Raw genomic sequence first — 12860 nt, 5'->3', positions numbered from 1 at the left:
AGACTGGATTAATCTTGCTCAGGATAGGGACTAACGGTGGGCTTATGTGAGGGCGGCAATGAACCTCCGTGTTCCTTAAAAGCCAGTAACTAAGTAAGTAATAATTTATTTTACCTGGCAGAGTTAAGGCCTTATGGCCTTCTCTTACACTCAACCAGATCTACAATTAATACAAGCGCATAAGTAATAATAATAATAATAATAATAATAATAATAATAATAATAATATGAAATACTGTTATTGAAACTTATTTAAGTTGGCAGTTAATGTGAATACATTAGAAATGTAAAGGTAATTACTTAGGAAGTAAAAATACAATTATTTAGATATTTAAATATAATCACTGTTGATCATATGAAGAGGAAATCAATGCATTAAACTGATCTGAAAAAACTCAAATGATCAATTATTCCTTACGAGTATTTTATTTTAGAGCGAACGTAATTTTATTTATTATGCCTGTTGAATTAGGTAACTGTGCATTTCAGTTTTGAAAGACGATACCGTCCAACAGGTTCTAATATCGGCGGGAAGAAGATACCAGATTTGAGAGGTGTAGATTGTGAATGACTGAGAATAACAGCATGTTCTGTGAGAATAACAGCATGTTCTGTGAGAATAACAGCATATTCTGTGAGAATAACAGCATGTTCTGTGAGAATAACAGCATGTTCTGTGAGAATACCAGCATGTTCTGTGAGAATAACAGCATGTTCTGTGAGAATAACAGCATGGTCTGTGAGAATAACAGCATGGTCTGTGAGAATAACAGCATATTCTGTGAGAATAACAGCATGTTCTGTGAGAATAACAGCATGTTCTGTGAGAATAACGGCATGTTCTGTGAGAATAACGGCATGTTCTGTGAGAATAACAGCATGTTCTGTGAGAATAACAGCATGTTCTGTGAGAATAACAGCATGTTCTGTGAGAATAACAGCATATTCTGTGAGAATAACAGCATGTTCTGTGAGAATAACAGCATGTTCTGTGAGAATAACAGCATGTTCTGTGAGAATAACAGCATATTCTGTGAGAATAACAGCATGTTCTGTGAGAATAACAGCATGTTCTGTACGTTAGAAAGAGAGGAAGGAAGGAGTAATTTTACTTAAATGAATATTTATAATGGGACAGTTTCTTTAAACAAATGTAATGAAATTTTGTATACAAAACAAATATATTACCTTTAACTATTGCACAAAGTTTCACGAGAATCTGTTAGATAGGAGAAAATTTATTAATTTTGGCCAGCTTGATTTACGTTTTGGATCACTGTGTGTCCTTTCGAAAGGAAGGAAGAAAGGATCAGCTTTAATTAATAAATTGCTGTTTCAGAACTGAGAGAATAATATCAAATTCTACATGGAAAGAGAAAGATATTTACGACAATAAACTTACAAAGATTTTTAGCACCTTTTGCCATATGGTATGAATTTAAATTTGAATTAAGAAAAATATACAACAATTTTTATAACACTGTATTACAATCTCAACGCCTACTGTATCTGCAACTAGCACAATGCACGTGTCGAAGAAGTTGCTGACTCAACAAGGCAAATTGAATATTTTGCGACTTTCTGAAGCTGCAACCAGCCTAAGTTTTGTACAAGTGGTCGCATAGCAATGCGTATTTAAATTTTGAACCACTAGGATCGCTACTATCGCCTCATCACAGACAATGCGAAATAGTACCGGCACAGTCTATTGTTCCTAGTACCCTCAACAACGAACTCGTTGACTCTCAACAACTCAAGCTTCGTGACTGTATATACTAGACTGTGGTTGAACTTCAGTAGTTGCTAGCCACTAGAATCGCTACTATCGCACAGTATATTGCTCCTAGTACTCAGTTGCTATTCACGTGGAGCATTGTATCGCGAGAAATGCAAAAAATCACATCAAGCTTCGTGACTATATGTACTAGACTATGCTGCTAAACTTAACAAGTGATAGTTTTTCCTCCTATGTTCATTTGTTTTATTTGTATCGTCTCTGTTTCGATGCATCAGCAATCAAGCAATTACGTCAGACTCGCAGTCTCAACATGCAACAATAATTAATTACAATAATTACACAATTAATTACTACAAGTAAAATGTTTACAATTAAATTAAACATGTTGAGAATTATAGATAAGCAATGATAAAAGAGTTCAAAATAAAGTGCTGTCATAACCTCAAATGTTCAGTTGCTTTTATTCCAAGGAGCCTTTTATTCTTATCATCTCTGCTTCCATTCGACTTTTTCTGGATGTTACTCGTATTATTATAACCTCGAATGTTTAGTTGTTCAGAATTACAGTTGTTCGCATTGGGATTATCTTGCCTAATACAATTAGTGATAATAGTTATCCTCAGGTAATTTAATTTTGCTTTTTAAACTCATGTTTGCTGTCATTAGATAATAATTATTTCTCGACCTCCGTTATCATGACAACAAACATTTGTTAAGCTCAATTAAATTACCGGAAAACTATAAACACTCGTATTATAGAAAACTAGTGGCTTGTGCAGCAAATGCTGCAAAATAAGCTCATTAGACGTTCAAATAAACATTTTTCAGATTTATTTTCAATGAAGAATACCAGACATCCTGAAAGTTATTTGCTTCCATAATAATGAAACATACTCCCTCTGAATGGTTTTTTTTATGCCAAATACTTTTTCTTGGACCTATACACTTTCAGTTTTTTAGTTTGAATGCGAAAACGCAAGTAACAATGTCGGGACGATCAGTAGGTTTTTCATGTGAGAGTAAAGCAATAGCTATTTCAGGTCATTGTGGATTGTAGGTGAAAATTAAACGAAAGTCAGGTTTCCTATGCTTTCGAACAATAGACATAGCATCTTGGTATAGCTGCTGCATGTAGAGCTTGAAATGCAGAGGGTAAAATCATTTTATCCTGCTAAGAGATCTTGCTGAAATGATCGGGAGACTACATAATTTTGTAGGCCTCTTATTTTATCAGTAAGTAATACCTTTTGGTCTTACCTTAGGAACCCTAATTTTTGCACTCTCTCGAGCCAATACTGAAGAGAATGACGCATATAAATATCTACACCTCACTGCCATTAAATATATGAAAAAGACCCAACCCCATTTGATTATTAACTCTAAAAATATTGGGTTTTTAAAACAGTATTATTATCTTACGTAAGTTTATAGTTTTCAGTAACATAGGCTATACTATATATATTATAGCCTATAGCCACCACTCAGTAAATTATAGAAATCAAGATATAATTTAAGATATTCTCTACATCTACTTATATAACCCCAAAACGTTTCACATTACTATGTATAATTAATTAAAAATAGTCACATCATGGCATTAACTATAATAATATTTCATTTCTAATGGTAATAATGTCATCAAACGACCTCAAGTTTTCTAGTTTTTAACCCAATACACAGCTGTACTCAGAAAATTACACACAATAGAATCAGACCTGTAAATTATTTTTAGTAAGTCTTGAAGTTTTTAATAACCAATTTAACTTGAGCTCTAAATATGTCAGCATTTTTACAGATCACGGCCTTCGTGTAATATTGTTTACTGTAATGTGTGTTTTGTTTTATTCTGAAATGCAATTAGTTAGTGACGACAGATGGATTTCAGAAAATAGGAAAATTATTTTGAAAAATTGACATTTAACAGAAAACTACTATTTTTTCGAAAAACTTTGGGTTCCAAGCTTCAAAATGAGAGGCATTTATTAAAATCCGTTCAGCCGTTTTCCCGTAATTTCCATTACCAGTTCAAATTATATAATATAGAAGATAATCAGCTCTTCTTTTTCTCCGTTATTTTAGCATAGTACAAGCATACTCATAAATAAGGTATAGCTATAAAAATTTACGTACAGTAACATGAAAAAAAGGAAAAGAGTTTAAACTGAGCTTGTTTTGAACTTGGAATCTCTTTTCTATCGTATAATATTTGCTCACTACTTTACAGAAGTTGGAAGGTAGTAGATACATAAAATAAACAGGCAACAGATCGAAACTTTGAATACTAAGAACTTGGCAATTTCAAGCGCTGTTATATTTTGTTTTACATAATACTTAACTTCCGACCGAAAAAGAGCGACCAAAATGAGTGACTGGAGAAACGTAAAATGAATACGATTGCGTCTTGAGAAGGGACATCGGTGTAGGCTACTTTGAATAGAAGCCCACAGAAAGCAAGGAATTATATTTCCCATGTTTTCTTAACCTCTGCAACCTCTGGATTACAACGTGATGTGGTCGGCTTCACTCTTCTACAAATAATGAATCGCTCAGTATCACAGACGATTGAATCAAATTAAGAAATATAAGTTTCCTCTCGAATTACGATAGTGTGAATTACACAATTTCAAAATTACGCACATCTAGATGGTAGGACTGTGATGGCTTTAGAAAATAATATCTATGTAGGTGGCAGGCAACGCTGCGTTCGCTAGTTTCACCAAATACCTTACTATAATAATACCGGACAGCTGTGTACTAGCAGCATTGACGTGAGTGCGAAATATCATGGACTTGACATCTAGCGGAGCGGCGTGGAATTACGTCCACAAATACAAATATTAATTGAATAGTACCGTATTTAATGTAACATTATTTTATATCAAAGCTGCATATTATGAGAAATATTGCGTATTTTTTCTTTGCTTTAGTGAGACAAAATTAATTCTGACATTAAGAATGAATTTACAATAACGCTTTATATACCCATTGCTGACAGCTGCAAATATAAAAATGGTAGTAATCTGATGCTTGTAGTAATTAGTAAAGGCATGTGGACAACAATAAAACTTAATATGTACTTCGGTACCTGTACATTAAAATAGTATACAAAACTTAATTTGCTAAAACCTTAAAATTTGCAATATATTTTAACTTCTATTCATTTATTAGGCTTAAATAAAAAAGCTAATTTTTGTTGTTCTATCAACACAGAGACAAAGGCATTAGGCCTAATAAAGAATTTTGTTGGCTCACGTTTTATGAACTCTCGGAAATCGAAAGTACGATTTGGAGCAATTTGTAATACTGTAATTGTAGCAATTACAAACAGCACATATACACCCTGACATTTTTACATAGCACCAATTAATAAAACTATTAATTAGCCCAGCAACAATATACATTGTAGTTGATTACAGCTTGTTTCGTGAGTATCTCCACACCGGCCGCATAGGTAGCAGCACCAGCGTCGTTCGCGCTCAGAACTGCTAGCTGTACGGTAGTATTATATTAAGGTATTTGGTTTCACTTCACTGCCTGCAATGTTTAGTTTACGTTAGTACCACATGCCATTGTTCGACAGTATAGACCTAGAGAAAATGTACTCGTAGTTAACTAATTGTAGGTCATTAACACCCAGGAAATCACTTGATAGCCACGCTCCATGGCTTTTTAAAGAAGACCTTGAAGAAATGGCTTTGGAACAGAAGTGCAGGAATTAGAATCCATTAAGCAAATGTTTACGAAATTTTTCCAAGATAATCTTGCCCAATTGCGTAAGATTTTCGATAACTTCTGCGCTAATGACCATGAATGGAAGCGTAACTTCAAGGTCTTAAGGGAGGTCAACGCCCTTCTCAAGCCTTATTACAATTTAAAACAACCATTTCCTCCACAGGGACACAGAGTTCATAGACCTCTAGAAATGCCAAGCAGAAATTTTCCACATCTATCACTGTTCATACCTTTTTTAGTGTTTAGTAGGTTATTTTACGACGCTTTATCTACATCTTAAAGTTATTTAGCGTCTGAATGAGATGAAGGTGATAATGCCGGTGATATGAGTCCGGGGTCCAGCACCAAAAGTTGGATTGAGGGAAAATCTCAGAAAAAAACCTCAACCAGGTAAATTGCCCCGAACCCAGAACACCTGGTCCGCGGTCAGACGCGCTAACCGTTACTTTACAGATGTGAACATGTGCTTCGTCAGATCGACTTTTATGACATCATCAAAGCTTTCTCTGTGAAGAAAATGCGAAGGAAATCTTTATACTTCACAAGTGTGTGTGTATCCAATACCCACCCACTTCACTTGCGTGATTCAGGTTCCGCATGCTGCAGATAGATGGCAGAACTGTGACCCATTTTCTAGTTGTACACCACTTCGGCGGGTCATATTGTACATGATGTGTATCTGTGGAGAGTTATGTCGTGTATTAGGGTGAGTGTATGTGTAAGTGTAATGTCTGGAATGAGAGATGAAGATGATGATGATGAAGATGAGGAAGGGAAACCCGGTGCCGACACGTAGCCTACTCCTGTCGAATAGCACCAAGGGTGCCGCCAGGCTTAACGTCCCCATCCGACGGACATATGAGTAGCTTAATATCAAAGACGGACATCTGATCTCAATCGAAATTTAGATAGCTGTGGCTTTTATACAATTTTTCATGCTCTTTCCAGTTATAGTGAAACCATATGCAAACTTTAACACTACATTTATAAAATAAATTGTGTTAAATATTACAAAGAACACTGTGAATTAAAAAATTGCGTCTAGATCAAAACTATGGGGACGACAGATGTCCGGCTTTGATATTAAGCTACTCAATATGCCTTCTCTTCATATGCACTGCGGAGAGATTTGGGATTTAACCCAGGCATATTGTTGCACAATATAGTGATTAGAAGTTGTGCACCGCCATCTCTCCTAGTCCCGCCGGGAATCGAACCCGGGCCGGCTAGTCTGGAGGCAGACACGTTACCACAGAGCTAATTCGGTGGACATGCTTCACAAGTAAGAAGCATGTACAGTGAAACCTCTCGGTTACGGACATCGAAGGTATGTAACAATCTGTCCGCTTCTGGGAGGTGTCCTTTATTGGGAGGGAGGCACCCCAATCTAACAGTAAATTTATAATATGCATTATGTACCCTTCACTCTTTAAATGATATGTATTAATGTAGTTTAATTCTAAATACAGTATACTACAATAAATTCTTTGCAACTTCGAACTATAGTAGATAAGACCAAAAAAGGAAAATACAATACTGTGCCGTGCAATTTTATTCTAGGTCTACAGTTATGCAGTACTAATTTACAGTTTTCAACTTGACCTTTACGTTCAGGTGCCATGTCTCTCGAAACAGAACAACTGATTGAAGTGAAGAGAAAAATCCTATTAACCCTATCATGTGTCGAATACGATTTCATGATCGCGGAAACCTTGAACTCATCAGACAGGTTAAATTTTATGACTTTGTTTATCCACCCGCTTCTAGCTAACAAGGAGCTATTGGTAGCCTTCGAGTCTCTTATTGTCTTCTTTCATGTTAAGGAATTTCTGTACACTTCTCGAAACTAAATTTTCCACTTTTTGTAACACATTAGGTCTTGAAATCCAAGTTCTGTCCGCAGTCAGGAGGTAAAGAAAGCTGTAGGATTGTTAAACAGCTGTCCGTGTCCGTGTCTGAGAATGTCCGTAAACGAGAGTTAAATTTATCTTATTTCTATATTATTTCTGTTGGGACATAAAAATCTGTCCTTATATGAGGAGTGTCCGTATCTTGGAGGTGTCCGTAAGGAGAGGTTTCACTGCATTCTGATTCCAGTAATTTATTGTTTTCTGAATTGTAACATTTCATTTAAAACTAATTTAAACTAAACATGGCCCGTATAATAGCTGCTCATAAACTGATTGTGGGAGTTGGAGGGCGGCAAATTTTAGCACTGCCTAGGGGCGGCACTGTACCTAAATCCGGCCCTGGAGGTAAGATTTCCTGCAAGCAAGCACGCAGAGTTTTCATCAGGGCTCCCAGCATGCAATCCATCACAGAAATAAGCACCGTGGGAACTGTAGTACTGTGTGTTCAATTCAAAATGTGTCGTGGCTCGCTGTATGCCGTCATGTAGCTAGCCGATGAGCCTAGAAAATTCAATCTTCCTACACTTCCGCAGAGGCGTATTACCTATATGCCAGAGACGTTGCCTAGCAATTATGGCGTTCATTCTGAAGAGTACTTACCGATACGTACGGTAACGCCAGTAGTGGCAGGAATGTGAACTGTTTGGAAATACGTACTGTCGGGATATGGGGAGAGGGTTAAGACGATTACTTACGTATTTGTTGACATTAACTTCGACGGTCAACATGGACACGGAGCATTTGATTTGTGTTGTGGAATGTTGTCGTACGCAATCGATGATAAATACCCTGCGACGACTTGCCCGCGCAAAACACAGTTCGAAAGAGGTTATGGCAGTACACAGACCGTACAGACCGCCATCTGTTGCTAAGACAGTTCAAGTTATACCGTACACGTTCCAGTGGCGTAGCATGAAATTTTGAGCAGGGGAAGCTAATTCAAGTTGTCTTTCATGCAATATGAGAAAACGTATTACAAAAGTGTAGTCTTAAAATAAATAGTAGTCAATGTCAAGTCAGCAGTCGAAGATTGTATGGAACCTCGTAAGTAACACCAATAAGGCATGACCTCAAATGGTACGTAGTAAAATATTATTTCATGGTTTACACATATCTCTAACAAATAGACACGTATACGTATAACATTAGCTCACTCCCTGTCATAGTTACAGAAATCACAATATTAACGTTCGATAGATACAGTATTAGTATCATTACGTAAGTATGCATCTGTCTTTTGGTTGTGTCCTTCATTGACAGAAAGGGAGTCGGTCATTTGTTTTTTAGATCACACTTTTGTTCGTAAGTCAGTCTTGATAATGGAATTGTCCTAACAAATTTCAAGTAAATTAGTGTCAGGAACTGTTATTTTACTCATTATTTATTATATCAGCCACAATGCGCACTAACACTTCAACTGAACACAACTGACGAAAAGGGATAACTCGGAAACTACTTATTTTCAATGTCAAAGCTAGCTTCTTGCGTGCCTTGCGACCAGGATAGTTTAGTTAGAAAGGGATGGAAAATCTGCGGGGTGGGTTACACAGAAGAATGAGTGTAAGAAACCAGTCTACTTGGAAGCTGGTATGTGCAGGCTTCTTGTTTACTGCTGCATCACAAATCATCCTGAGCTGCCGCATCACACTATTTAACGCGTAAATATAAACTCTATTAAAATTATTAAATAATTTTGTCTATAGACTGCAGGTTTATTATGAAATTATTATTAACTGGGGAAGCTGAGCTTTTTAGCTTACATTGACGCTACGCCACTGGTTCTCAAGTTCAGATTAAACGCCTTGATTAATAGGCAACTTCTCTGACATAAAAGCTGAAACCCGCTTCATATCGCTGACTCACAACAGTGACGTCATGACACACTTTGAAATGAACACCCAGTAGATACTGTAATGTGCTGAGTACTTACTGAGGTGCGAAACATGGTTGGGAAGGAGAAGCCCGGTTCCAGCCCATCCAGGCTGACACTGAACGGAGAAGCGTTGATGGTCCTCAACGTCTTCATCATTGAGAGCAGCGCCAGGCTGACCAGCGTGACGGCCAGCACGGGGCCGATATGTCGGCCCGAGTACTCGTCCATCACGATCCACAATCCCCGCCAGTAGGAGATGCAGGCGATGCCGAATACCCAGGTGTAGAGGCGGGACACCACGAAGAACACGAGCGGCGACTGCAGCAGGCACTCCTCGCGCTGCTTGCTGAAGAAGTCCTGAAGCAAGTCCTTGAGGAGCGCGAACACGAGGTGCATGACGCTGCCCACCAGGAAGGACACCCACCACGGGATGCCGTAGTACTCCGAGAGCATCCATGTCCCTCGCCACTGCCCGATCACCAGCGGAGTCACCACCCCCACAGTAGCGATCAGGTCCACAGTCTCCAAGGCCCGAACACTCAACTTAACGCCGTCGATCACACGAGCGCCTTCCCTCTCGACGACGTTAATAGACGTTAGCACGGGATTGTAGTCCACTAGGTGTGTAGGAAATTTCGGATTTACATTTCCATTGTTATCAGCGCTATCTCTCCTCATTCTCGTTTAAAGTCAATTAATTTGGATTCACTTGTCTTCTCTTTTTGGGATATCGAATTCGGCGCCTTTTCTCCGTTTTATTAGATTTTTAAATACTTCTTAGTCAGGCTTGTTATTGGAAGCGGGCCACATAAATGAAGATTGTCGAATCTTTCTGAAAATAATAAGATAGTATTAATATTTACAAGAATTTTAGTTCTTCAACATATCTCCAATACACAGTGAGAATATCGGTCACTATCATCACTAGACTTCGTGGAATTGCCACGAGAATCGTAAGGTTTACTGCGCACGCGGTATAGACTGAGAAGCAGTGTTGCCAACACATAAATTGTATCCCCGTCAACATAACACGTGGAAATCCGTCAGAATCCGTCAAAATTGAAAAAAAAATAATAATAATAAGACCCTACATATATAAGCAAATTTTAACAAAACTTACTTACCAATTCTGATTAAAATAATTATTCCTCAACATCTGACTTGATTATGAGCTAATTTGAAACAGGGGATTCTTAAACATAGTACGGAACAGGCAGGGCCGTTCAAATAAAAAGTAAAATCTCCCAAGAATTAAACAATTAAAAATGACAGCAGCTAAAAATGTCAAAAGACGATGTAAATCGTAATTTCCGCCAGAAAATCCGTCACCCGTCAAAGCCAATTTTTTCCCGTCCGCTACGTTGAAATTCCGTCAATTTCGACGGAATTTCCGTCCAGTTGGCAACACTGATGAGAAGGGAGCGTGCAACGAATGGAGTATGCCTCTTATGTGAACACTGAGCAGTATACAATAAAACCTGTACCCCGCATTCAAGAAATACTAGTGGCTTGTGCAGCAAATGCTGCAAACTAAGTTCATTAGACGTTCAAATAAACATTTTTCAGATTTATTTTCAATGAAGAATAACAGACGTTCGGAAAGTTATTTTCTTCCATAACAATGAAAGATACTCTCTCTCGAGCCAATATTGAAGAGAACCACGTATATAAAATATCTACACCACACCGCCATTAAATATATGAAAAAGACCCAACCTCACTTCATTAATAATTATAAAAATATTTGATTTTTAATAATATTATTATCTTTCGTAAGTTTTATAGATTTCAGTAACATATACTATATATACTATATAGCCGCCACTCAGTAAAATATAGAAATCAAAATCTAATTTAAGTTATTCTCTACATCTACTTATATAACCCCAAAACGTTTCACTTTCATATCATCAATATTTGGATTACTATGTATAATTAATGAAAAATAGTCACATCATGGCATTAACTACAATAATATTTCATTTCTAATGGTAATAATGTCATCAAACCACCTCAAGTTTTGTAGTTTTTAATATCCAATACACAGCTGTACACAGAAAATTACACATCGCAGAATCGAACCTATAAATTATTTTTAGTAAGTTAAGTTTTTAATAACCAATTTAATTTGAGCTCTAAATATGTCAGCATTCTTGCAGATCATGGCCTTCGTGTAATATTGTTTACTGTAGTGTGTGTTTTGTTTTATTCTGAAATGCAACACGGCCGACTTGATGCTCGCTTCGCTTCTCCTTTACAAAAAAGCGAAGGGTATATCAAGTCGGCCGTGAATGCTATTAGCTAGTTCTCAAAATTGACGACAGATGGATTTTGGAAAATAGGAAAATTATGTTTAAAAATTGACATTTCACTGAAAACGAAAAACGTTGAGTTCCAAGCTTCAAAATGAGGGATCATTTATTAAAATCCGTCCAGCCGTTTTCCCGTAATTTCCATTACCAGTTCAAATTATATATATATATATATATATATATATATATATATATATATATATATAGATAATGAATGATCATTGAAGTAGCAAATATCTAAACATGTAAATACACAATTATTTTATAGTGAGATATATTAACTCTTAAATTTAAGATACTCACATCATCCTTGAATATGTGCATTGCAGTTAAGAGTTACGTACATTTTGAGCGATTGCAAAGTGAACCTCCTCCGAGGTCACTTAAACAGTTTTTATATTAGGAAAATGTACGTTGAACAACACACGATGTAATAGGTGCATATTTTACAAAAAATGGTTTGTTCTTTAACACTAAAATACTTAGTACCAAACTCCTCCATAAACACACGCAATTATGAAGCATTATATCGCGGCATGTTTGATTGAATTCTTGTCTGCACTGAACAAATGTTAAGCTTTGACTATTCCAACCACAGTAATGCAAAAACAAGTGCTTACATAGGTATACATTAGCTGTAGCTGCTCTATCTATTTGGACCGGCCACATCTCTTAACTTGAACTGCTTATACTACGAGACCGGACGGTCGCTCACCTCCTCTATACTACCAACATCGACAACCCGATTGCATGCTGCGTGTGGCAATTCAACGAAGTCTAATCATCACCGTGGCGTCGCGGTCTAAGGCATCCCGCCTAGGACTCGCGTTACGGAATGCGCGCTGGTTCGAGTCCTCATTGGGGAAGAAATTTTCTCATGAAATTTCGACCATTGTATGGGACCGGTGCCCACCCAGCATCGTGATGCACTTGGGGAGCTACGATAGGTAGCGAAATCCGGTTGCGAATACCAGCTATAACGGCTGGGGGGATCATCGTGCTAACCACACGATACCTCCATTCTGGTTGGATGATCGTCCACCTCTGCTTCGGCATGTGGGCGTGAGGCCAGCAGCCGGCTGATCGGTCTAGGCCCTTCACGGGCTGTAGTGACACGGATTATTATTATTATTATTATTATTATTATTATTATTATTATTATTATTATTATTATCATCATCACTATTGACCCACGCCAGGAATCGAACCACGGATCTCTTGGTTGGAAAGCGCACGCGCTACACATTAAGTTATAGCGAGCGAACTGATTTGATTTAGCCTAAGTAAGTCAATAA

The 12860-nt window shown here is 37.3% G+C and overlaps 1 protein-coding gene across 1 annotated transcript in view; it reads right to left on the bottom strand.

Moving 5' to 3' along the window:
- The window catches only part of fusl (fuseless), a 171702-nt gene that overhangs the window by 147363 nt on the left and 11479 nt on the right, over positions 1-12860 (bottom strand). Inside the window, exon 2 of the mRNA XM_069820241.1 lies at positions 9311-10085. Within this exon, the coding sequence (XP_069676342.1) occupies positions 9311-9931 (621 nt within the window). The 5' untranslated portion in view covers positions 9932-10085. The remainder of the gene's footprint in view (positions 1-9310; positions 10086-12860) is intronic.

The sequence above is a fragment of the Periplaneta americana genome, chromosome 3 (assembly GCF_040183065.1).
Source record: "Periplaneta americana isolate PAMFEO1 chromosome 3, P.americana_PAMFEO1_priV1, whole genome shotgun sequence".
NCBI classification, from domain to species: Eukaryota; Metazoa; Arthropoda; class Insecta; order Blattodea; family Blattidae; genus Periplaneta; species Periplaneta americana.
This window is presented reverse-complemented; position numbering and strand designations above follow the sequence as displayed.